Source organism: Hyla sarda, chromosome 4, assembly GCF_029499605.1.
Source record: "Hyla sarda isolate aHylSar1 chromosome 4, aHylSar1.hap1, whole genome shotgun sequence".
Lineage (NCBI taxonomy): Eukaryota > Metazoa > Chordata > Amphibia > Anura > Hylidae > Hyla > Hyla sarda.
In genome coordinates this window covers 243,891,186-243,919,052 of record NC_079192.1, presented here as the reverse complement: position 1 = coordinate 243,919,052, position 27,867 = coordinate 243,891,186, and the positions used below count along the sequence as shown (strand labels likewise).

General features: G+C 44.1%; 1 protein-coding gene across 4 annotated transcripts in view; it reads right to left on the bottom strand.

Annotated features, from left to right (window-relative positions):
- Positions 1 to 27,867, bottom strand: part of ASZ1 (ankyrin repeat, SAM and basic leucine zipper domain containing 1) — a 323,240-nt gene that overhangs the window by 54,272 nt on the left and 241,101 nt on the right. For 3 of the 4 annotated variants that reach the window (XM_056573848.1, XM_056573849.1, XM_056573846.1), the window contains exon 12: positions 18,803 to 18,916. In XM_056573848.1, coding sequence (XP_056429823.1) covers positions 18,803 to 18,916 — 114 coding nt within the window. Of the gene's footprint in view, positions 1 to 17,823; positions 18,021 to 18,802; positions 18,917 to 27,867 lie in introns of those variants that run through there. The other variant, XM_056573850.1, reaches the window with a different exon arrangement.

Here is a 27,867-nt window from a genome sequence, read left to right as displayed (position 1 = left end):
AGGAAGTTGAGTAGATCTTCCAGTCTGACCACAGTGCTCTTTGCTGACACCTCTGTCCGTGTCAGGAACTGTCAAGAGCAGGAGAAAATCCCCCATAGCAAACCTCTCTTGCTCTGGATAGTTCCTGACATGGACAGAGGTGTCAGCAAAGAGTACTGTAGTCAGACTGGAAAGAACTACACAACTTCCTCTGGAGCATACAGCAGCTGGTAAGTACAGGAAGGATTAAGATTTTTTATAGAAGCAATTTACAAATTTGTTTAACTTTCTGGCACCGGTTGATTTGATTTTTTTTCTCTACCGGAGTACCCCTTTAAGATCATAGCAAAAGCAATGGTCAACAGGCTAATAGAGGTGATAACGAGCTTAATTGGAGAAGATCATTGTGACTTTATTCCGGGGAGGATGGCTATACATAATATTCATAGGGTTCTGACTAATATTCAACTGGGTAATGAGAATGAGGGGGACCCCCACTCCATCCTGTCTTTAGACGCAATTGAGGCGTTTGACAGGGTGGAGTGGGAGTTCCTATGGGGGTTAATGCGAAAATTTGGTCTAGGGGATAGGTTTGTGGATATGGTTAAACTACTTTATAATAACCCAGTAGCAAGGATTTCTGTGAATGGAGGGTTATCTAAGACCTTTTCCCTTACTAAGGGCCCTAGACAGGGTTGCCCCCTCTCTCTCCTGCTCTTTGCCATGGTCATGGAGCTGCTGACGATAATGATTAGGGGGGAGGATAAAATAAGTGGGTTTGGAGCGAGGGGGAAGGAGGACAAACTGTCATACGCGGATGATATATTGCAATAGTGTCAATACCTAGAGTAATGGAACTTATGGGAGAATGTGGAGGGTACTCAGGGTTAGGAATAAATGGGTGAAAATCTACTATGTTGCCTTCAGGAACAGAGGAGGCGATCTGGGACTTAAAGGTTAAAATTCTGGGAAAAGATGAACATCTAGGTTATTTAAGAATACAGATATCGGGGAAAGTGAATGAATATCATAAATGGAAAACGAAAACCCTGATTGAAAAAAATGGAAATGAAAACCAAAGTATGGGGGGATCTAAAAATTTCAAGGGCAGATAAGATCGCGTTGATTAAAACTTCCTAAGCTCCTGTACGTGTTTGGAGCAGCACCTATATGGTGAGAGAAACATTTGTTTACAAAAATAACAGCAGTTTTTAATTCACTTCTATGGGGCAGGAAAAGGACTCGCAGAAAGATAGAATATTTGTGCCTTCCCAGAGAGAGGTGGACTGGCGTTTCCACATATTAAGTACTTTTTGGCAGCTCAAGTATACTTTATTAAAAATAAAAATGTTTTTGAATTCAAATATGGATTATGACAACATGTGTCAGCTATTAGAATCTGGGCAGTTGAAAGAGGGAAAATAGAAAGGTAATATAATAGTTGGGAGTTTGGTTAAATCCTGGGATTTATTTAAAAAGGAATTGGGAATAGTAGGTATGTTAGATATAGCACCACTTTGGGAAAACACATATTTCACAAATGTTTTGAGGAAGGTAGAGATGAAAAAGCTTCAGGAGTTAGGGTTTAATGTGGTAAAATATGTTTGGAAGAAAGGTAAATTTATAGAAAGAGGAAAATTAAAGCTATAAGGGAAATTGGGATGGAAACTTGGTTTGAATATATAAGGATGGAAGGCACAGTTAGGAATACAGTGGAGAAGATACTAGTGATTACTGATACACCGGAATTTATTAAGAAAATTGAAAGTAGAATAAATAGGAAAATAATGTCCAGTGTGTATTTAACACTAATAAATGCACTGAAACCAAACCTTAAACACGCTAACACTTGAGCATGGAGGGAGGATTTGGGAATAATAGAGAAGAATCAGTTGGAGGGTATATATAAAAAGATTAACCAGATCCCGCAGAATAATAACCATAAAATAGTCCAATTTAATATAGTGTATAGATTATATATATTGCACTGATGTGAGAATATAACACACTAGATAAACTTGATGTTGTGGCTCACTTAAAAATTATATTGCACTGACGATTGTGAGTCATGTAATTTCATAATATTACTTTATAATTTGTATTATTTGCATATAAAATAACGTGAATTAAACTCGTCCACCACCAGAGTGCTTAGTACATATTAGTACAAAAATTGTAAACTAGTAAAGATTACAGCAACTTAGGGGACTAAACAACAAAGTCCTGTAATGTCCTATGGAGGGTGTAGCCTGGTGCAGTTCAAAAATATATTGTTGCGATAGGATACAGTGCACTAAACCACCAAAGAACAGGTCTCATACAGGCGTCATTGCAGTAAATGTATTGTTCACCTGGGTGCTGATTCCTTAACTGTCTGTTGTGTGCAGAAATCCGGCAAGGATCCGCACAAGTTGTATATTTACAGCAGACTGTGATGTGCATCAGACAACCAGGATATTAGTCCTGTGCACATAGTTCATTTCACATGTATATATTAACCCCTACAGGACCCATGACGTACCGCTATGACATGACACCCTGGGTCTTAAGGACCCATGATGTACCGGTACGTCATGGGGAATTTCGGTCCCCGCCGCGTGCCGGGCGGAGACCGGACAAGGGCGACTGCTGATATCGATAAGCAGGCACCCCGCGCAAATGCCAGGGGGGGGGGGGGGGGGGTGTCATCATGTCCGCGATCGCTGCAAATCGCCAGTAAATTCACAGCGGCGATTTGCGCAATTCCGGGTCATACGGGTCTATGGTGACCCAGAAAATAAAGGGGGATCGGGGATGTCCAAGACACCCACGATCCCCTTGAAGGGATAGGAGTGAGGTGGCAGGGGTGCCACCCCTCCTATCCCTGCTATTGGTCGAATAGAAGAGACGACCAATAGCAGATCGAGGGCGGGGGGTTAACTTTCGGTTTCCCCGTTCTGCCCACCCATAGTAGGCGGAGCAGAACGGGGAAAAGGACGAGGACCGGCGCCGGAGGTCCACTTACCCATCGGCAATGATCGACGGTGGAGATCGGTGGCAGCAGAGGACGGCGATGCGGCTCCCTGGATGATACGGAAGCTGGTGAGTTGCCTAGCAACATCTGGAGGGCTACAGTTTGAGACCACTATACAGTGGTCTCTAAACTGTAGCCCTCCAGATGTTGCAAAATTACAACTCCCAGCATGCCCAGACAGCTGTAGTTTTGCAACATCCGAAGGGCCACAGTTTGGAGATCACTGTGCAGTGGTCTCTAAACTGTAGCTCTCCAGATGTTGCAAAACTGCAAATCCCAGCATGCCCAAACAGCAAACAGCTGTCTCGGCATGATGGGAATTGTAGTTGCGTGCCTCCGAGCATGAGTTTTGCCCTTCAGTACATGCTGGAAGTTGTAGTTTTGCAACAGTTGGAGGCACAATGGTTGGAAAATACTGAGATAGGTAACAGAATCTAACTGAAGGTTTTCCAACCAGTGTGCCTCCAGCTGTTGCAAAAGTACATCTCCCAGCATGCAAGGTCTGTCAGTGCATGCTGGAAGTTGCAGTTTTGAAACAGCTGGAGGTTTGCCCCTGATGTGAACGTACAGGGTACATTCGCACAGGCGAGTTTACAGTAAGTTTCCTGCTTGAAGTTTGAGCTGCGGCAAACCCCTAGCGGGAAATTCACCGTAACCCGCCAGTGCGAATGTACCCTAAAAATACTACACTAACACATAATAAAGGGTAAAACACTACATATACACCCCCTTACACTGTCCCCCCCCCCCCCAATAAAAACGTATTGTACAGCAGTGTTTCCAAAACGGAGCCTCCAGCTGTTGCAAAACAACAACTTCCAGCATTTCCGTACAGTCACTGACTGTCCAGGCATGCTGGGAGTTTAGAAACAGCTGGAGGCACCCTGTTTGGGAATCACTGGGGTAGAATGCCCCTATGTCCACCCCTAAGCAATCCCTAATTTAGTCTTCAAATGCGCATGGTGCTCTCTCACTTCGGAGCCCTGTCGTATTTCAAGGAAACTGTTTAGGGCCACATATGGGGTATTTCCGTACTCGGGAGAAATTGCACTACAAATTTGGGGGGGGGGGGGGGGAGTACATCCACATATGAGGTATGTTCTTAAAGTGCTCTGCGGGTGCACTGCAATACTCAGAAGAGAAGGAGCGACATTGGGCTTTTGAAGAGAAAACTTGTCCGGAATTGAAGGCCACGTGTCTTTACAAAGCCCCATAGTGCCAGAACAATGGACCCCCCCACATGTGACCCCATTTTGGAAACTACACCCCTCATGTAATGTAATAAAGGGTACAGTGAGCATTTACGCCCCACAGGTGTCTGACAGATTTTTGGAACAGTGGTCCGTGAAAATGAAAAATGTAATATTTCATTTGCACAGCCCACTGTTCCAAAGATCTGTCAAACACCAGTGGGGTGTAAATACTCAATGCCCCCCTTATTCAATTCTGTGAGGGGTGAAGTTTTCAAAATGGGGTCAAGTGTGTGTGTGTGTGTGTGTGTGGGGGGGGGGGGGGGGTCCACTGTTCTGGCACCACGGGGGGCTTTGTAAATGCACATGGCCCCTGACTTCCATTCCAAACAAGTTCACTCTCCAAAAGCTCAATGGCGATCCTTCTCTTCTGAGCATTGTAGTTCGCCAGCAGAGCACTTGACATGAACACATGGGGTTACAAATTTTGGGGGTAATTTTCTCGTATTACCTATTGTAAAGATGTAAAATTTGGGGAAAAAACAGCATTTTAGTGAAAAAAAATTTTTTTTTTTCATTCACACATCCAACTTTAAAAAAAAAAAAAGTCGTAAAACACCTGTGAGGTGTTAAGGCTCACTGTACCCCTTGTTACATTGCTTGAGGGGTGTAGTTTCCATAATAGTATGCCATGTGGGCTGTTTTTTGCTGTACTGGCACCACAGGGGCTTCCTAAATGCGACATGCCCACCAAAAACTATTTCAGCAAAATTTGCTTTCCAAAAGTCAAATGTGACTCCTTCTCTTCTGAGCATTGTAATTCACCCGCAGAGCATTTTACATCCTAACATGGGGTATTCCCATACTCAGAAGAGATGGGGGTTACAAATGTTCTCCCATTACCTTTTGTAAAAATGGTAAATTTGGGGAAAAAAACTGCACTTTAGTGAAATTTTTTTTTTCTCATTTACACATCCGACTTTAATGAAAAGTTGTCAAACAGAAGTTGTGCAAGATGCGCTCTTCTATACCCTATACTTCTATAAAAAGTTAAGATTATAAAATATATAGAATAAAATGATAAAAATGATTTTATAAAAAAAACTAATATTTCAATTTCTGCATTGAGGCCACCGGGTTCGAGGCTCCCAAATTCATAAATTTTTCGAGCTTCTGCTCGGGACATTTGTAGGATATAATTGCCCCCCTCCAATTTCTTTTAACCATTTGGATTGCCGCAAACGTGAGATCTGATGGGTCTGAGTTATGATGGGTATGGAAATGGGCCGATAGGGGGTGTTTGTCATTGATTTTCTTTATTTTATACATATGTTCTGCTATTCTGGTTTTTAGTGGGCGTTTGGTCCTGACAATATATTGTTTTTGGCAGCTACATGTTATGACATAGATGACCCCCTAAGAGTTACAGGTCAATAGTTGTTTTATGTCCCAATGGTAGTTATTTGCAGTTGAAGTCACTTTCTCTGTCTTGTTTGGGGATTTTGTGTTCTTGCAGCATGAGAAACTACCGCACCGGAAGAAGCCCTTGGTTGATAACCATGTGTCTTTTTTTTCTCTCTGTTTAGTACGTATGGTTGGGGCTACTTGAATGCTCAGGTTGGGTGCTTTTGTGAAAACGATGGGTGGTGTACTGGGTAGTGATGATCCTATAAGTTTGTCTTGTTGTAATATGTGCTAATGGCTAAGACAGATCTGTCTGAGTTTACTGTGATCTTTGTTAAATGGGAAAATCAAGCGTGCTGTGTTGTCAGTAGTTGGTAATGGTGTACGCTCTTGAAAAAATTATTTTCTGTCAAATTTTTCAATTTTTTCTTTAGAGATTACTAGGGTTTTATTTGGGTAATTTTTTTCTTTACATTTTTTTGTGAGATCCTGTGCCTCTATCTGATACTGTTCATCGTTCGTGCAATTCCTTTTTAGTCACCTATACTGACTGGTGGGGATGTTAAGGAGCCACCTGGGAAGATGGCAACTTGAGAACAAAATAAAACGATTCCTCGCAGTGGGCTTGTTAAAGGTACTACATAGTAGCTTAGTTGGAGTGGAAGTGACCTGGAGGTCGAGGAACTCAACTGATGTGCTACTTATATGTGGGGTGAAATTCAGGTCCCATGTGTTATTTAAGTTATTGATAAAAAAATTGAGTTCCTCTGAGGTCCCATCCCAAATTAAAAAGATGTCATCGATATATCGTCACCAGAATACCAGGCCCGCACCAAGCTTGGGGGTTATATTGAAGTGTTCCCAGTAGGACATAAATAAATTCGCATAGCTTGGTGCAAACCTGATACCCATAGCTGTGCCATTGGTTTGTAAAAAATACTCGCCCTCAAAATAAAAATAGTTATGTGTTAAAATAAATTGGATGGCCTCCAAGATAAAAGATCTGGTCAGATAAAATATTGGCTTTTAAAAGATGATGTTCTATTGCGGTTAACCTTAAATTGAGTTTAAACACAATATACTTTTATTCTTTTAATCCACTACAGTATTCTTTTAATCCACTACATTTATTCACAATTATGTTACTGTCCCCTTCTCCGACTTTTTTGAATCTACATGATAGGATCAACATTTGGATTATCCAAACCTTCATATAACACAAAAAGAGGGTAGACATGTAGTACACAACACATGTCTCACCATTCATTTTTTTTTGCAAACCTTGATTAAACACACAACTGGTTAAACATACACCACATTCCATATGTTAAATCATGGTATATATATATATATATATATATATATATATATATATATATCCCAGTTACCCATTCTATCCAACATACATCACAAACAGTATTTCATTTAAAGAAATATCTGACCAGACACACTGCTAAATATTTTATACTGTATATCTTTTTATACATTTTTCATATATTTCTTTCACAATAGATACAGTATAACATTATATTTCTTTTTACTATATCAGCAAGTAAATTGTCACATTATATATGGTACCACACAATTCTAGATTTCCAAATTACTGAATTATATCAAGTCTATTTCTTCACTTCTATCTCTTCTATTATATTCTCTGTACTCTCTTTTCTATGTTTTCCTTCTTTTCTTGTGTCTGAACATCTGAATAGGATCTAATCAAGTATAGAACTCCAGGTAGTGATTAAGAACCGGAGTTTACATATTACCTGCATGACCTATTTAATGCCGGTTTTTTAACTATAGGCATTCAGTCTTTTATCCCTACCATTGAAAAAGGGGACATGGCTGCCCGAAATGCGTCTGGTACAGACTGATTACTTGCACAGAGACCGGGACACATCAGAGTATTCTATTACCACAGCAGAGTCCGGAACAGTCACCGCTGGTCAGCCGCAGACAGCACCGTCTCCCAGCGCTACAGCCAGCAACGGCATCTAACACCGGACCTCCATCCCGCTCCTGCTTCCCCATGCTGCCGGGTCACAGAGGGCAGGCACCGGAGGCCCTCCAGCGCTGACACGCGCATTCGAATTCAGAGGAGCCGGTAAGAGGCACATAGTGCCAGTTCTTCATTGACCTCTTCTTGTATTTTGTCCCTGTGCCGCCAGGGTTTAGAAGAGCGCATCTTGCACAACTGTATATAACCTGATACGCCTGCAGCGCTATTACGCGCATCTATTTAAGGCAAACCCTGCGCAGACAGGGAAAGTGGTCTAATTTCTGAAAGCCTACAGCGCCGCCGAGCGGCAAAACTACTGTGGATTAAACCTATCAGCGCTATGTATGCTTTGTGACTATTACAAGACTATTACTTTCATTACCTATCATCCACAGAGATAGGTCACCGTCATCCCCTGGACTATTGCTTGACACCTTCTGTCCCATAAATCCCTCTAGTGCAATATTAGCCCCAATTGTATTTTCCTAATTTTTTAATATATGGTTAATATTATTTGTGTGTCGTCCGAAGCAAGGGCCCTGCCAAAGGACCTCACTATGAAACTATTGTAATTAATGTAATCTAATAAATGTTTAATATTTGACACAACTCTTCTTCTACTATCTATCTAATATTCTATTCCTCATCTTTCATCTAGCCGGGCAGGACTGCTCCATTTATTTATGTATTTTTAGCATTTTTGGCACATTGGGTGGGTGCAACACCGTATCCTCGGCCTGGGTTTTCTGTTTCATGTAGAGCTCCCAATCCTGCATTTTTTTTAGTAAAGTAAAAACATGTCAACTTTATGATGCAAACATAAAGTAGACATATTGTATATGTGAATCAATATATAATTTATTTGGTATGTCTATTTTCCTTACAAGCAGAAAGCTTCAAAGTAAAAAAAAAAAGCAACATTTTCAATTTTTTCATCTAATTTTGGAATTTTTCACCAAGAAATGATGCAAGTATCGACAAAAATTTACCACTAACAAAGTAGAATACGTCACGAAAAAACTCTCTCTGAATCAGAATGAAAGGCGGTTAGATGTGCAAAAAATAGCCGGGTCCTACACTGAAAATTGTCTGGGTCCTTAACGCACCAGGACGTACATTTACGTCCTAAGCATAACCGCGGGCATCGGAGTGATGCCCGTGTCATGCGCGGCTGATCCCGGCTGCTGATCGCAGCCAGGGACCCGCCGGCAATGGCCGACGCCCGCGATCTCGCGGGCGTCCGCCATTAACCCCTCAGGTGCCGGGATCAATACAGATCCCGGCATCTGCGGCAGTGCACGATTTGAATGAATGATCGGATCGCCCGCAGCGCTGCTGCGGGGATCCGATCATTCATAACGCCGCACGGAGGTCCCCTCTCCTTCCTCCGTGCGGCTCCCGGCGTCTCCTGCTCTGGTCTGTGATCGAGCAGACCAGAGCAGAAGATGACCGAAAACACTGATCTGTTCTATGTCCTATACATAGAACAGATCAGTATTAGCAATCATGGTATTGCTATGAATAGTCCCCTATGGGGACTATTCAAGTGTAAAAAAAAAATAAAAAAAATGTAAAAGTAAAAGTAAAAAAAATGTGAAAAATCCCCTCCCCCAATAAAAAAGTAAAACGTCTGTTTTTTCCTATTTTATCCCCAAAAGGCGTAAAAAAAAATTTTTATAGACATATTTGGTATCGCCGCGTGTGTAAATGTCCGAACTATTAAAATAAAATGTTAATGATCCCGTTCGGTTAACGGCGTGAACGAAAAAAAAAAAAAAATCCAAAATTCCTACTTTTTTAATACATTTTATTTAAAAAAAATTATAAAAAATGTATTAAAAGTTTTTTATATGCAAATGTGGTATCAAAAAAAGTACAAATCATGGCGCAAAAAATGAGCCCCCATACCGCCACTTATACGGAAAAATAAAAAAGTTAGGGGTCATCAAAATAAAGGGATTATAAACGTACTAATTTGGTTAAAAAGTTTGTGATTTTTTTTAAGCACAACAATAATATAAAAGTCTGTAATAATGGGTATCATTTTAATCATATTGACCCTCAGAATAAAGAACACACGTAATTTTTACCATAAATTGTACGGCGTGAAAACGAAACCTTCCAAAATTAGCAAAATTGCGTTTTTCGTTTTAATTTCCCCCAAAAATAGTGTTTTTTGGTTGCGCCATACATTTTATGATATAATGAGTTATGTCATTACAAAGGACAACTGGTCGCGCAAAAAACAAGCCCTCATACTAGTCTGTGGATGAAAACATAAAAGAGTTATGATTTTTAGAAGGCGAGGAGGAAAAAATGAAAACGTAAAAATTTAATTGTCTGAGTCCTTAAGGCCAAAATGGGCTGAGTCCTTAAGGGGTTAAGGGGTTAAGATGGAAAAAAATGCACCTGAGTTCCTGAACTTGCTTCAGTATGCCTCGTTGGCGTCAACTACTGATATCAAGAGTCCACTGTTAGAAGATTGTTCAGATGCTGCGTCTTTGGCTTACACCCTCCGTTATTTGCACTTTCTCCCGAGTTGCTGGTCATTGATGTTCCAATAAGTATTCATAAGGAATCAACGAGTTTCTCGCTGTCACGATCATCAGGAATCATTCAAATACAGTTGGTTATTTTCAGAGATGTAGTTTTGGTTCGGGCATGTTTGTGTGCATCCGTGGGGCTATTGGTCGGCGGGTGAGTATGAAGGGTTCGGGATTCTGGTGGTGCAATTAAGTGCGGGTGTCAGTAGCCACTAAAAATAAAAAATTAGATAGCACAACTGGTGGCAGCACTTGTCAGTCCGCCCCTGTACAAAACATACATGCATGCATACACATATACATACACCGGCCACTGCCCTCTATATTATACAGTATATACATACATCATACATAGACACATCATACATACATACACCGGCCACTGCCCCCTATATTATACAGTATATACATACATCATACATACATACTAGGGATCGACCGATATCGGTGGAGGTTAGGGCCGATAGCCGATAACTTATACCGATATTAAATCAATGCACTGCAGTGGCTTTTGCGGTGCCATAGGCCGCCGCCGCCACCACCCGCTTCTCTCCCCTACCTGTCAGGGTGGTCCGGGCCATCCTTCCTTCCTTCCTGTAGTGTCCGGCGGCATTTCGGGTGGAGGGTGAACCGGTCCGGGCTGTCCTTCTCCGGGGGTCATCTTCTCCACTCCGGGCAGGCTCCGGCCTAGTACGCTGCATAGATGCCGCTGCGCAGTGACGCCCGTGCGCAGCGACGCACCTGACGTCACGGCGTCTATGCAGCGTACTAGCCCGGACCAGTTCACCCTCGACCCGGAATGGCGCCGGACACTACAGGAAGGAAGGATGTATGGCACGGACCACCCCCATTACGGGTAAGTTTATTTTTATTTTTTTATTGACTCGGAGGGTGGGGGGAGGGGCCCGACCGGTATAGCGGTATGGGCAAAAATCCATACCGGTATACCGCCCAGCACTACGGTGGGGGGTGCGACGCGGTGGGTAGGGGGTAATGCGGTCGCGGGGCATTATCGGCAAGGTAATTGCCGATACAGATAATGCCCAAAATCGTGATTATCGGCCGATAATATCGGCCATACCGATAATCAGCCGATCCCTAATACATATAATCATGGTGATTGGATCTGACGAAGAGGGGGTCTCCGCCCCTCGAAACGCGTTATCCCTTGTGTTACTACATGTGCGAATAAAGACTTTTTTCTTTATGCCATACCCGAGTTCGTAGACTACAATCTTTCGTCTCTCGCTGGAAACGAGCGCTACCAAGCACCGCTTCTTCGTGGAACCAGGATTCCACTGCTCTTTTCCCTATACCAGACGTCCAGGACCAGCTCCCGAGACGAACGGGTGCCCAGCAGCTCTTCCACCACTACCTCCCAGGGATCTGGGGAATAAGCCTTCAACAGTGTTGTGTCTGTAACACAACACCCCCAGGTGAGCGCACCAGTCTTTGTTCACCTGTGTATCTCCTATACATACAGAATCATGGCACATTAGTGCGCTCTCTTCTCTGTTTCTCTTTTTTTGCATATACTTGAGTATACACCTACACACATCATACATACACCCGCTGCTGATACACCCCCCCCTAATTATACATTACATACACATACAACCATCCTTCCCGCCGCCTCCATGCTCGGCCTCCTCACCTGAGCTTCACACTCACTTGCTTCTACATTACACAAGAAGCAGGGTGAGAGCGAGGACGAACACAGCTCCTCCCCTCCCCCGCACACAGTGCCATCCCCCTCCCCCTGATCAGTCTACACAGGACCTCTTCTACCACGGAGAGGCTGCAAGTTTGCACGGGGAAAACACAGAGCGGGGGAGGAGAGGAGAGAGGACGTCCGTGCAGAGCTCCTTCACCTCCATAATGACTGCTGTGTGTGAGGAGGACAGACTGCACTGCACGGGGCTGGGGAGGATTTCTGTGTGTGAGGAGGACAGACTGCACTGCACAGGGAGGATTTCTGTGTGAAGGACGACAGACTGGGGCACGGTGTGGGTTCTCTGAATAGCGGCCCCCGGCTACTGAAATCAGCTGGGGGCCGCCGCCCACTCCATACACCCTGAGTGCGGGTGTGAGGTGAGATTTCCGACGTCGGTCCGGCCCTGCTAGCCCGATAGAGGGCTAAATCTATGAAAAATTCGCCTGCCCGGCGCCCAAAACTACTTCTCCCGGGCGTCGGGCGTTAGGATTCCCACATCCCTGCATCTTAATATATACATGTGAAATGAACTATGTGCACGGGACTAATATCCAGGTTGTCTGGTGCACATCACAGTCTGCTGTAAACATACAACTTGTGCGGATCCTTGCCGGATTTCTGCACACAACAGGAATCAGCACCCAGGTGAACAATACACATACTGCAATGACGCCTATATGAGACCTGTTCTTTGGTGGTTTAGTGCACTGTATCCTATGACAACAATATATTTTTGAACTGCACTAGGCTACACCCTCCATAGGACATTACAGGACTTTGTTGTTTAGTCCCCTAAGTTGCTGCAATTTTTACTAGTTTACAATTTTTGTACTAATATGTACTAAGCACTCTGGTGGTGGACGAGTTTAATTCACGTTATTTTATATGCAAATAATAAAATAATAAAAATTATAAACTAATATGAAATGACATGACTCACTATTATTAGTGCAATATATATATTTTAGATTATATTTTACCCCATCTTTTTTGTGTAAAATAGGAAAGAAAGAATAGAAACTGCCCTAAATGCAATAGAGAAGGAGCGGATTTTCTACACGTTGTGGATGTGTGGTAGAATTCAGGAATTTTGGATCGATGTATATGATGAAATAGGAAAACAATTGGAGATGACACTTGCCCCCTCTCCCTCAGAAGGAATACTGGGGGGATGAACCAGAGATAGAATTAAGCAGAGAAAAAAGGAAACAATTACATAGAATGCTATTCTGTGCTAGATTTAGGATTGTTAAAAAAATTGATTGATTCGCATCCTCCTAGTAAGAGGGAATGGCTAGAAATGGTAAAAAAGAGATTATACAAAGTAATCAATATGGTATTGAAGTAGAAGTTTGGAGAATTTTTATTTTGCGTTTTTTTTTTTTTTAAATGGGGGTGGGGAGGGGAAGAAAAGGGAATAAAATGAGTACTGTGTTGTAATGAATAATATACTTATAGTGATTGTACAATACTAATGTATGAATATTAACATATTTAATAAAAAATATATATAATTTAGATCAATTTCAGTATTAATACAGATTACAGATGTGTTGAAACCTAATGAGGGACATTTATCAATGTTTGCTTATGTATTCTTTTTTTTAGTAATTTTTTTCCTTACTTTTTTTTTGCTTATGTGTGACTTATTTATCAACTGGTTTCAGCCTGTTGATAATTTTCTTTCACGTAAGCAATTTTTCCTTTTTTACTTTGGTAGTAGCTTTTTCTGCTCCATGTTTGAGCTGGAGTAAATTTAGTCAATTTTTAACCCTGTTGCGACTTTATTTTGCGCAGTTGCGACTGTCGCAGTTAATAAATACCTGACTACCCGTAGTCCATTTTAAAATTATTACTACATAGTAAATTTTTGGAAAACTTGCTTTTCTCGCTTTCCAGTCAAAATGTCGCACGAAAAATCGCGTAGTCGCAGTTGCGACAATTTTGCGACAATTATAGTAAAGAAAACCTGACTAAACCCGTTGATAAATGTCAATAAATGTGTTTCTATATAAAGTATGCTCTAGAATGTTTTTTACACTAAACATTTTTTTTGTTTATCAGTTGTCCAGAAGATGCCTAAAAATCGGCACTGTGACTGGCAGCTTCTACACAAAGAAGGAAAAATAAATAAATAAATAAATCTGTGCTCATACTAAAACAAACTGTACCAAGGTTCCTGTGTTGCACGATACCCAGGTGCCTAATTGAATACAATGGATAATTAATTAACCTTGATTTATCATAACCGTTCCTCTAGGTGCAGTATACTAACTGTGTATAGAGAGGATATGTACAATAAAATTAGATAACAAAATAGGGATAGGTTAAAGGTTGAATAAAACAAAATGAATATAAATAATTATATATTCATGAGGATTAGGCAACGCGGGCGAATCAGCCACCTCTATGCAGGATGCAGGAGAAGTAGACGTATAGGAGATGTCCATGTGTGATATACTGAGTGCGCTCTCTGATGCTGTAAGATTTAGAAGAAGTTCAGTAGCCTAGGCTTCCGGCAGTGCTGTAGTTATTTACTTGAGCTTGGGTTGGGGTACATAAGTAACAGATGGGTAGTGCTAAACGCGTTATTATCATTTTTTTTTTTGGGGGGGGGGGGGGGGGATGGGTCCATTATAAAACAGGCTACTGAAGAAGGCCCCCCCCCCCCCCCCCCAAACGCGCTAAGCATTACCCATCTGTTACTTATGTACTCCAAACCAAGCTCAGGAGAATAATTACAGCACGGCTGAAAGCCCAGGCTACTGAACGCCTACTAATTCTTACGGCATCAGAGAGCGCGTTCAGTATATCACAGTCAACGTTTATGCCGGACATCTCCTACATGTCTACTTGGGACTTCTCCTGCAACCTGCACAGAGGCGGCTGACTTGCCCGCATTGCCTAATCCTCATCGCGACCCAGGTCAGTTAAGAGTAACCCTTTCCCTATTAACTTTTGCGACACACAGTGTCAACAGGTACGGCGCCGCCCGAACCATTCCAGGGGCCTGACTTAACTGTATCTCCAGTGCTGTTGACCACTACTGTTTTACTTTAACTTTACTTTAGTATGCTACGCTTGTGTCGGGACACAGTGTACAAACAGCCTAGTGTCATCTGAGCCAAGGGACCACAGAAATACAATTTTATTTGTAAGTACAGCACTGCCAAGTGTTACCATTCCTAATTTTTTTCTTAGATCAGTCGGAGAGACATTATCTGTGCAGCACAGTTCTATAAAGTAGTTAAAGCTCCTTCCCATCTTTTTTCAAAGACTAATGATATATCTATAAGCGCAGTCTTTTATATTCACCGTGCTAACATATATTGTATAAATACTATAGTTGGTGGTACCATTTATTTTATTCATTTACCGTATATACCCGAGTATAAGCCCACCCGAATATAAGCAGAAGCCCCTAATTTCACCCCAAAAACCCAGGAAAAGTTATTGACTCGAATATAAGCCTAGGGTGGGAAATACATCATCCCCCCAGTCATCATCCAGACCCCCATCATCATTACCCTGTCATCATCCCCCCATCATCATCATCACCCTGTCATCATCACCCTTCATCATCATTACCCTGTCATCATCCCCCCATCATCATCATCCTTCATCATCATTACCCTGTCATCCTCCCCCCATCATCATCATCACCCTTCATCATCATTACCCTGTCATCATTCCCCCCTTCATCATTACCCTGTCATCATCCCCCACCTTAATCATCATCATCATCATTACCCTGTCATCACCCCCCCTTCATCATCATTACTCTATCATCCCCCCTTCATCATCATTACCCAGTCATCATCATTACCCAGTCATCATCATTACCCAGTCATCATCATTACCCAGTCATCATCATTACCCAGTCATCATCATTACCCAGTCATCATCATTACCCAGACATCATCATTACCCTGTCATCATCATTACCCTGTCATCATCATTACCCTGTCATCATCATTACCCTGTCATCATCATTACCCTGTCATCATCACTACCCTGTCATCATCACTACCCTGTCATCATCATTACCCTGTCATCATCATTACCCTGTCATCATCCCACACCACCCCCTTCATCATCACCGCTTGTCAATGTCTGATTTAACAATGGTCTTCAACCTGCGGACCTCCAGATGTTCCAAAACTACAACTCCCAGCATGCCCGGACAGCCATCGGCTGTACCATCGGTACTTGTTTTATTTATAAGCATATGAATCTAATAATAAATTGTGTTTTTACATGATTGCTAGCTACAATATTTTATTCAATATATATTATTTATATAAAATGTATGTTTTATTCAACTTTTAACCTATCCCTATTTTGTTATTTAATTTTGTTGTTCATATCCTCTCTATACACAGTTCGTATACTGCACCTAGAGGACCTGTTATAATTAATCAAGGTTAATTAAATGGGCACTGTCATGAAATAAAACAATTGATATGTTGTAGTACTTAAGTACTACAACATATCTCTAATATACTTTAATTAAAAAAAGTGATTTTAAAACAGTTTAAAATCACTTTTAAATTCGGCCACTAGGGGTCACCCTCCTAGTGGCCGAATGCATTCGGCAGTGACGTCACTAGTGAATTTCGACTCATTGAAGCCTGGCAATGAGTCGGAATTCACTCACTGAGGTGCTCACTGCGGAATTCACTCACTGCGGTCAATCAAACAGGCGGGAGCGAGCGCTGAGAACAGAAGAAGCGCGCATTGGCTCCCCTGCTTCCTGGCCTTGCACGCCGGCCCCGCCTCCAGGCATCCCGTCGCTGCTGGGGTAGCGGGGTTCGGGTTGCGCCGCGGCCATGTATTCTTTTTAGCACAGGGTGTCTCCAGTTTTTCCCCACTACAACTCCCAGCATGCCCTGACAGCAAATAGATGTCAGGGCAAGCTGGGAGTTGTAGTGGTGAAACAGCTGGAGGAACCCTGTGTAGATGAACTAAGGGCGGAAGTCAGCCCCAGCAGGCATCAGTGACGTGGTGGGGGGAAGTCTGCCTGGTAGTGAGCACGCTACCAGGCAGACAAAACTGCATTTTTTATATAGTAAAAAAAAAAAAATTAGGCAGGGAGGAGGTTAGGGATAGATGGGAAATAGGCAGGAACAGAGAGGGAAAAAAACGGGATGGTGGGAGCTACCCTTTAATTATCCATTGTATTCTACACAAAAGCTCTGCAAACACCCCTCAACTGCAAAAATGACAAAACATGTATCTGCAGACAGCTTGCACGCACTGCCTGTTGCTAAAAGGGATATTTATCATAAATTCTGATTTCCTAATTACATATGTGGCTACTAATTGGCTGAGTGAGAAGGCCTTTATGCCACAAAGACAAAAGGATGTGCAGCAAAGTAGGTGACTGACACAGATATCAAGCATGGCTTGGGTGCCACATGTACATTTTTTATTTAACTGTGCTCTGAGCATTGTTAATGAGAATAATATTTCTCCGGTATACCATTTTAAGAAATTGATTATTACAATTTACTTTAATTTGTTTAATGTAAGTTTCATGAAGCCAAAATATTCAGCTAAGGCTGGGTCCACACTACGTTTTGTCCCATACGGGAGCGCATACGGCAGGAGGGAGCTAAAACCTCGCGCTCCCGTATGTGACCGTATGCGCTCCCGTATGCCATTCACTTCAATGAGCCGACCGGAGTGAAACGTTCGGTCCGGTCGGCTCATTTTTGCGCCGTATGCGCTTTTACAACCGGACCTAAAACCGTGGTCAACCACGGTTTTAGGTCCGGTTGTAAAAGCGCATACGGCGCAAAAATGAGCCGACCGGACCGAACGTTTCACTCCGGTCGGCTCATTGAAGTGAATGGCATACGGGAGCGCATATGGTCACATACGGGAGCGCGAGGTTTTAGCTCCCTCCTGCCGTATGCGCTCCCGAATGGGACAAAACGTAGTGTGGACCCAGCCTAACATTGTTTTATGCCATATTTGTGATTTGTGTATTTGCTATAAATTGAAGCTAAACATAAGGCTAAGGTAAACATCCGCCAAGTTTGACAATTCCATAATATTTGCCAAATTGATAAAGCCTTTTTTCTGGATAAATGTGGTCCATTTATTTTTAGAGGGCATAGTATCTATACTGCTATATGCACTGCTTTATCTGCTTGCCTTCCTCTCCAACAGTAATCTGGCAAGAAAACAACAAAACAAATAATCTACCTTCAAGGAACAAGTACTTATTAAAATATATTCTTTTAGTACATTTTCATTATAGCCAACATGTTTTTTAAGTCCCTGTTTCTTAAGACCCGTGGAATCTGAACACACATTCTATGCATCCAGGAACCTTTAACTTTGTCTAGAACAAGACTGTATAAATCAAGATCAGAGTTTATGAATTAGATTTCCAAGTTTTATTATTTTTGGAAATGTTAGTTTAGCTTTGCAGTTTACATTTCCTTGAAAAAGTCTTCTGTTACAGCCTGTGTGGGCTTATTTAATACATTTCTGCTGCTATTCATTCTATTTATTTTCTTAACCAGGAGGTCATACATATGTCTTATTTGCAGCACAATATTTATAATGCTTGGTTATCCCTATTTCTATACTCATTTCAATTCCAGAATTACAGGCTAAGATGCTGTAGCTTCTTTTACCGTTTAACTTCCACATGGCATCATTCAGCAACAAATTCCTTTGTGACACTAGTGTTCAATTTACTGAATCCTATCCTGCCACTTTTTCCCCTCCAGCCCATTACTCCAAGTGACCCCACTTGACAAGAGCTTGTCACTGTGTTGTTGGCTCGTAAGTGAATGATTTGGTGCTAACACCAAATCTACACTCTTCCACCTTCTCCCTATGTCAATTTTACACATTTCTTCTACTTAATCTTACTTTATTTTATATAGCAGTAGGCAGTTTTGTTTTGCTTCAACAGTAAAAATATGAGATCACACACATACAAACCTTTTTTAAAAGATCTTGAAGTCGGCAGACTTCTTTATTCAGGTCTGTAACACTCATGATAATGTCTTCACAAACACCAGAATAATTCTGAGAAGAATCCCACTCCAATACTACCTATTCATAAATAAAGGGGACAGAAACTTTAAATGTTAAATAATAAAAAAAAAGTACTAACTCCTTATCAAAATTCAGAATTAGTCATTGAGAAAAAACAAGCAACCGTTCTAGCAGACGATCTATCAGTAGGTGATTTGTAAATTTTTTTTTTTTCATCTGTAGATTTTTATTGAAGTTTTACATTTTTATAAGTACAAATACAAGCAACACAGAGATAAAGGCTCATAACATCACAATATCAAGTCAAACACAAGATAACAACGCAATAAGTTTAGCTCTAGAGAAAGAGTTGACCAACTCCTGGGACTCTCCATAAGGTCCACTATCGAATCTATCCATGTTACCAAGAACACCACAACTATACAAGGAAGGACATACAAACACCTACCAAAGACGGGAACACAAGACAGACAGGGGGGGGAAGGAAATGAGGGGACAGGAGGGGGAGGAAAGAAAAGGGGAAGATGAAAAAGAGAAAGCAAGCTAAGGAGGCTGACTGACGGTCTACAAACCTATCCCACGGTTCCCATACAGAGAGGAAGAGAGAGTGAGTATTGTTAAGGGTAGCAGTGAGGGACTCAAGAAAACGAATGTCCCTAATTTTGGCCATCAGATCCATTTCCGATGGAGGCAAGGGAGACTTCCAATGTTTAGCAATCAAGGTTTAGCAATCAAGGTTTTGGCCACTAGGACTATGTGCATAGAGAGTTTAAAGGGTTTCACAGGGAGAGATCTACAGGAGAGAAACAACAAAAATACCATGGGGTCCACAGGAACCCTGGTCCCAACCACATCCTCCACCAGGTGTCTCACCATTACCCAATAGGGAGCAATCAGGGTGCAGGACCAAAATATATGGAAGAGCATTCCCAACCCCACACCACCCCGCCAACATTGGGGCGGGATACTGGGATTTAACGTATTCAGCAGTACAGGGGTGTGATACCATCCCATTAACATCTTATATTGTGTTTCCTTGTAAGCGGTACAAATGGATGCCCGGGAAGCCCTCTCCCAAATAATTTGCCACTGAGGGAGGGCGATAGTGGTATTCAGAACCTCCTCGTAACGGCTCATGTAATGATAGGTTGGGGCACCACCATCCGGAGGGGCTATGATAATCAAGTAAATATCAGAGAGAAGACCTTTCATCTGTGGCCCCAAACGGCATAGCCGCTCAAAAGCCGATGGCAGGGAAACCTCATGGGTCCCCAATTCTGACGACATAAAATGCCTGAGCTGGATATAATGAAGCCGTTCGGAGGAGGGAAGACCAAAGTGGGAGACTTAATCCTCAAAAGGCTGCAATGTACGAGTGAGGGGGTCGACCAAGTCTGCTCAACATAAAAGCCCTCTACCCCCCCCCCCATTCTCTAAGCATAGGAGAAGTAAGACGCGGAGGGAAGGATGGATGGTAGAGGAAAGACTGCAGGGGGGAAACACGAGAGAGGAGCTGATATTACCTAGAGCAGTAGCCCCAGACATACAGAGAGAAGGCCATAGGACCTAGCAAGGGGCCAGAGAGAGAAAGTGGGGGAGAGCAAATCCAGAGAAACGTATTGGGGTGGATCGGGGACAGCCACAATTTTTCCACCTCCATCCGACGACTATATGCACGCTATGGAGTCCATTCAGCCAGGTGAGTGGGCAGCCCAATAATACTTAGTAACATCCGGCACCGACAGACCTCCCCATCCCTACTCGAAAGCATAACCGACATCAGGTATCGATGTCTCTTACCATCCCATATGAAGCGAAAAATAGTGGATTGAAAGGCTTTTAACGCAGCCAATGGGACCCAAACCGGAAGAGTCTCGAAAAAATAGAGTAACTTGGGAAGGATAGTCCTCTTAACTGCTGCTATCCAACCCAAAAAAGATATACTGAGTAAGCAATTTGTCCATGAGTGCACGCAACTGCTGAAATAGGGGAGTATAGTTAGTAGACCAAAGAGAGGAATAACTAGAGGTGAGACGGACGCCAAGATAGGCAATAGCAGAGGGAGACCACAGGAAGGAATAAGAAGCCCGTAGTTGAGCAGACAAAGGAGGAGGGAGATTCAAAGGCAAGATTTGGAGAGGTTGACATTGTAGCCAGAAACATCACCATAAGCGCACAAGACCCTTTAGAGGTTAGGTAAAGAGAGCAGAGGTTTAGTGAAAGTGAGAAGGACATCATCAGCAAAGAGGCAGATTTTTTTTTATTTCCAAATATACAAAACATACAATTATATATTAATTTCCAATATAACACATTTCTTTTGCATTTTATTCCCTCCCCCCTCCCATTGCCCCACAATACCCTGCCTAACCCCCCCCCCCCTCCCCTGCCGTCAGTATGGTGACTTTTAGGATTGATCTCATGGAGCGTTTTTCATTTCCACTTCTCCAATTCTTTCCTATTCCCTACATCTTTCTTTTTCCCTAGGTAGTATACAGCTTCATATTTCCGAACTTTATTCACCATACTCATCCATTCTTTTATATGTGGAGCATTGGGGCAAACCACCTCCTCAAAATCAGTATCTTAGCTAAACCCAAGAGCTTGGAGATTAGTTTTTTACTCTCTCCAATTTCCAATCCCAATATTGCCATATGAAAGCTATAGTCTAATTTTACCACAAGATTTTCCTCTATTTTCTCAAAAATCTGTACCTATAACATTTGAATCTTTGTACAGTTCCAAATTATGTGTAATAAATCTGCCTCCTCATTTGAGAAGCGAGGCAGATTTTGAATTCCCTATCATGGAGAGTAACTCCCGAGATGTCCGCACATCCCCGGATCATGGCAGCCAGAGGTTCGATACATAAATCAAAGATCAGAGGGGAGAGCAGACAACCCTGCCTAGTACCTTTGTGTAGAGGGAAAGACTGAGAGGAGGCATGAGGAAGCTTGAGAGAAGCCGTGAGGGAAGAGTAGAGGCCCCGCAGTGCAGCAAGGAAGGGACACGTGATCCCAAATTTTCTAAGAATGGCAAAAAGGGAAGGCACCCCCAACCTATCAAAGGCCTTTTCAGCATCCAAACTAAGGATAACTGCCTGGTTGGACTGCCGATTCACCAGGTCAATTAAATTAACTACCCATCTTGTGTTGTCACCCCCCTGTCTAAAGGGGATGAAACCCACCTGATCTTTATGGATAAGAGATGGGAGGAGGCAACCAAGGGGGGCTGCCAGGACTTTAGAAAAAAGCTTAAGATCCGTATTGAGCAAAGCAATGGGACTATAGCTAGAGCAATCATGCGGGTCCTTCCCCGGTTTGGGAATGAAGGTAAGCAAAGAGTGCAAAAAAGAATGCGGGATCCCCTCCCCCCAGAAAAGAGTTGAAGAGAGGAACAAGATGAGTAAGAAGCAAGGCAGAGAAAGATTTATAATAAAGATAAGTAAACCTATCAGGTCCCGGGGAACATCCTGAGGGCAACGATTTGAGCACTTCCGTCACCTCCTCCAACGAGATCGGGGCATTGAGTGTGGCCTGATCCGAGGGAGCAAGAGAGCGGAGATGCCATTCCGAAAGAAAGGAATCCAAGAGGGCGTCCCATTCCCTGGGGTCGGAGGGGAGCTGAGAAGGGAGAGAATAAAGTTTGGAATAATAGTCAGTAAAGAGTCGAGAGATAGCATCAGGGTGATAGTGGAGAGTACCCGAAGGATCCTTCAAAGCTGAGGGTATCTGGGCGGCGACTCGATCCCTCAAAAAACTAGCCAAAAGTGTATGGGCTTTGTTACCCCTTTCATAAAACCGTTGCTTGGCATAGAGAAGCTGCTGCTCCACCTTATGGAGAGCCAATTCGTCCAGCAGGGCACGAGCCTCCACCAGATGCCTCAGGATTGAAAGAGAGGGAGAAGCGAGGAGGTCTGCTTCTAGCGAGCGAATTTGTGTCTGTAACTCCCGGGACCGGGCCAGGCCGTTATGCTTTAGACGGGAGCCCAGGGTGATACAATGCCCTCAGATGACCGACTTATGAGCCTCCCAGAGGACCACCTGAGAAGAGACCGACCCTTGGTTGAGGGAAAAGTATTCAGTGATAGAGGCCTGGATCGACTCCCGGGAGGGCAGAGACTTAAGCAGAGAGTCGTTGAGACGCCAATGACAGCGCTGAGGGAAAGAAGAGAAAGGAGAAAACGACCGAAGCAGCGGGCCATGGTCTGACCAGGAGATAGGGTCTAGGGAAGCAGATGAGAGCATGCGCATCATTACTAAAAAAGTAGTCAATTCGTGTATGCAGTTTGTGAGGATGGGAATAAAACTAAAACGATCCATCAGTAGGGTGATTAATCCGCCACAAGTCATATAGGGATGAGGAACGTATGGTCCGTTGGAAAAGGGTAGCAAGGCGCAGATGAGCAGGGGAACCGGGTCACCTAGAGCCGAACAGCGATCCCAGGCAGGGGAAAAAATAAGGTTAACCCCTTAAGGACGCAGCTCATTTTCACCTTAAAGGGGTACTCCGGCGCTAAGACATCTTATCTGCCGCTGGGGACCCCCGTGATCTTCCACGCCGCACCCAGTTAGAATCAGCCCCCGGAGCATAGTGACGTCACGGCTCCGCCCCCTCAATGTAAACCTATGGAGGGGGCGTGTAAAAAAAAAATTTTGTAGACCCCAACTTTTCCTTTTCATAAGGGGTAAAAGGAGAAAAAGCCCCCCAAAACTTGTAACACGATTTCTTCCGAGTACGGAAATATCCCATATGTGGCCCTAAACTGTTTCCTTGAAATACGACAGGGCTCCGAAGTGAGAGAGCACCATGTGCATTTGAGGACTAAAATAGGGATTGCATAGGGGTGGACATAGGGATATTCTACACCAGTGATTCCCAAACAGGGTGCCTCCAGCTGTTGCTAAACTCCCAGCATGCCTGGACAGTCAGTGGCTGTCCAGAAATGCTGGGAGTTGTTGTTTGCAACAGCTGGAGGATCTGTTTTGGAAACACTGCTGTACGATATGTTTTTTATTTTTATTGGGGGGGGGGGGGGGGGCAGTGTTTTACCCTTTATTATGTGTTAGTGTAGTGTAGTGTTTTTAGGGTACATTCCCACTGATTGGTTTACAGCGAGTTTCCCGCTAGGCGTTGGCGCCGGGGCAGAAAATTTGCAGCAGTTCAAACTGGAAGCAGGAAACTTGTAAACCTGACCTACAACTCCGAGCATGTACTAATCGCCGAAGGTCATGCTGGGAGATGTAGTTATGAAACAGCTGGAGATATGCAACTACAACTCCCAGCATGCCAAGACAGCTATTTGGGCATGCTGGGATTTGCAGTTTTGCAACATCTGGAGGGCTACAGTTTAGAGACCACTGCAGAGTGATCTCCAAACTGTGGCCCTCCAGATGTTGCAAAACTACAAATCCCAGCATGCCCAGACAGCAATTGTTGTAATTGTGCAACAGCTGGAGGCACACAACTACAACTCCCAGTTTGCAACCGGGCATGCTGGGAGCTGTAGTTTTGCAACATCTGGAGGACTACAGTTTGGAGACCACTGTGTAGTGGTCTCCAAACTGTGATCCTCCAGATCTTGCAAAACAACAACTCCCGGCATGCCCAGACAGGCATTGGCTGTCTGGACATGCTGGGAGTTGTAGTTTTGCAACATCTGGAGGATCACAGTTTGGCGACCACTACACAGTGGTCTCCAAACTGTAGTCTTCCAGATGTTGCAAAACTACAACTCCCAGCATGCCCAGACTGTCTGGGCATGCTGGGAGTTGTAGTTTTGCATGCTCTTGAGGGCCACCGTCGACCACTCACCGGCCAGTCAGATCCCTCCGCAGCCTGCCGGATCCCCACATGTCACCACCGGGTAAGCAAAAACTTCCCCTACCCTCTCACCCCGCTCTACCTGGACTTCCACACGTGGGCGGAGGTCCGGCAGCAGCGCTGCCGGACCTACGGATCGCCACGCACCCATCCCACCCCCCACCCCCCGCCTCATCACACCCGATCGCTGATCGGGTTAATCAAATGGGATCCCGGGGTGTGGGGTCTCCCGCCGGACACCCCGGGACTTTAGCTAATTAACCCGATCAGCGCCGCGGGAGCGCGCACTTAATGAACGCCGCCTTTATACGGCGGAATGCGCAAAGGTATCGTGTTATCCGCCGTATAAATGCGGCGTTCTGTGTGAAGGGGTTAAGCAGAACTTCTCACCTGCCAGAGACACCCGGAGGTGAAAAGTTCAGCCCCCAGGATGCAGCAGCAGCTGCAAATATGTGAACGATGGGTATACCAGTCGTTCGGCGCGAACGCACTTCAGCAGCCGACGGGTATACCGTTAAGGGGTTAAAATCACCCCCAAGGAGCCAGGCCGATGGAGGGTATTTGTGGAGCCGCGCAAGAACCCGACGCAAAAAGGAACATAGATGTTACATAAAAGAAGTGGTTTCCCACCCAAAGAGCCCTCCACCACTACAAATCGCCCATGAGGATCAAGGAAGGAAGAAGAGACCTGGAGAGGACAGGATCTTGATATGAGGATTGTGACCCCGGCCGTTTTCCTCCCTGATGAAGGAACTGAAAGGAGCCAGGCTGGTCAAAATGTGTCTCCTGAAGAAAGACAATATCAGCCCTCTGCGTTATCAACTCCCGTTGCTAGAGGCGCCTTTTAGGGTGGGGGGGGGGGGGGGGGTTGAGGCCCTTAACATTCAGGGAGACACACTTAACCATGGTCAAGGATACAGGAGAACACAGAAGCTAAAGTAGAGAGTAAACTCACCCATACACCGCTAAGGGAATCCCATCACCATGAGGGACAAGGTTGAGGGAAATGCACAGAAATCTCAAGAAACCTGAAAAAAGAAAGGACGGGGCAGGAGGGAAGGGGGGCACAAAAGGAGACGAGAAAACAGGACAGACCACGAAAAACAAGACGAATAATGCATAAATTCAATAAAACAGTAGGAACAATAAAACAAGGAATGAACCAATGACCAAAAGGCCATAGAGGAGGCATAAATCAAAAGCAATATTAGAATACTCAGGTGTCCAACGGGCACCACAGCATTTGGGAAGGCCTCAGTGGGGAGAGGAGAGAACACCATGGAGGAAGAAATAACCAGCACAGAAAGAACCACCCCACGAGGTCATGCCAAAGTCAATTAGGAGCCGAAATATCCAAGGCAGAGCAAAAGGCTGGGATATTCGAGTAGGCCCATAAAACAGCAGAGCGTCCCTCCCTGCGAGCCTGCAGGGCAAAAGGAGAGCACCAGCGGTAGGGAATTTGATGTTGCCTGAGGACAGCCAGCTGTGGCTGAAGCATGCGCCTCTTCCGGAGGGTGATCCAAGAAAGATCCTGATACAGTTGGGTATGAGCCCCATCAAAATCGAAAGTCCTCTGGGCACATACCTTTGCCATGATAGCCTCTTTAAGGCGAAAGTCACTGACATAGCAGATGACATTGCTAGGAGGGCCATTGACAGGTCGAGGGTGAAGTGCACGGTGGGCCCTGTCCAGCTTAATCCAAATAGGGGGGGATTCCCCGAGGACAAGGTTAAAGATAGCCTCCAGCGTATCAGGGAGATCCTCATACTGGGTGGTTTCAGGCAGACCTCGCACACAGATATTATGGCGGCGGCCCCTGTTGTCCAGATCTTCCAAAGGATTGTGCATATCACTGAGGAACTCCAATTGTGCCACCACTGTGGACTGGAGTTGAGCAACATAGTCCCTGGTAGAATCATGGGTCTCTTCCAGCGTATCAACCCGGTCAGAAACATGCTGTAAGTCCTTGCGCATAGAGGCTATTTCCGCCCGGCAAGCCTCCCTCACCTCAGCAACAATAGAGCGAAAGTCTTCCTTAGACAGGATAAGTGATAAAAGCTGGGAAAAATCAAAAGGAGGCGGCGTAGGGGCTGGCCGACCCGAAGGCTCTAAATCCACACCAGGCATACTATCCCCTGCCAGGGAGCCCCCCCCCCAGCAGGGTGCGAGCGGGAGCCACGCATCTGGGAGGCAGATGTGGAAAACCCCTGTGGTGAGGTGAGCAGGCGGGGTGCCCGAGGTGGTTTAGGGGCAGAGGGGTCAGCAGAATCCCCCAGGTCCAGGAGGGGAGGGGGAGCAGTCCAGTCCAGGGCGGTCTGCAGGGTCCCTGAGAAGACAGAGTACGAGTACCGATACTTTAAGTCTACGAGTAACGGTACTTGGTATCAGCGAGTACTAGAATTAAAGTATCGGTACTCGTACTCTGTCTTAAAAATATGGTATCGGGACATCTCTACACAAGACACACAACAACACGCACACTTCCCAGTCATACCCCCAAAGAGACCCCTCCTCCCCATCAAAACAAAAAAGAAAAAGGGACAACATCCCGCTTATGACACAGAACCCCCTGCACCGGAGGGTCAGAGAACGCTTTCAACAGCCAGGGCATGCAAACTTCATAAAACTTTTTAGGACACTTACAACTTAAGTACAGGGTATGATACAAGGGAACATACTTATTAATCAGGGCAATCCAGTTGGAGATTGGGGGAGTAGTGGTATCTTTACCAAGCCATAACAATGACCTTACAGGCACAAAACAGGAGAAACCGAACTAGAATGCATCTATAAGAGCCCGACTCCAATACATTAATCACCCCCTAACAAACAGACATCAGGGGACAGAACAAAGAATTTCCAGATCTGCTAAAAATTGCATAACTGCTCTCCAGAAGGGCACAACACACAGACAACTCCACACAGCATGTAGAAATGTCCCCTATCACTCGAACAACAAAAATAGACATCAGAAGTAGAGAGACAAATACAATGAAGTTTAACAGGAGTGTAATACAGGCGCAGAATAAACAGGGATTGAATAAGCATATCACAATCACTAACCACTGTGGCATGGTACGTTAAAGCAACCTCCCTCCGCTGCTGTTCCGAAAGGTCTGGCACATCCTCTACCCATTTCAAGTGAGCCAAAGCAAACGGATCCGGGCTAACTGACTGTAATAAG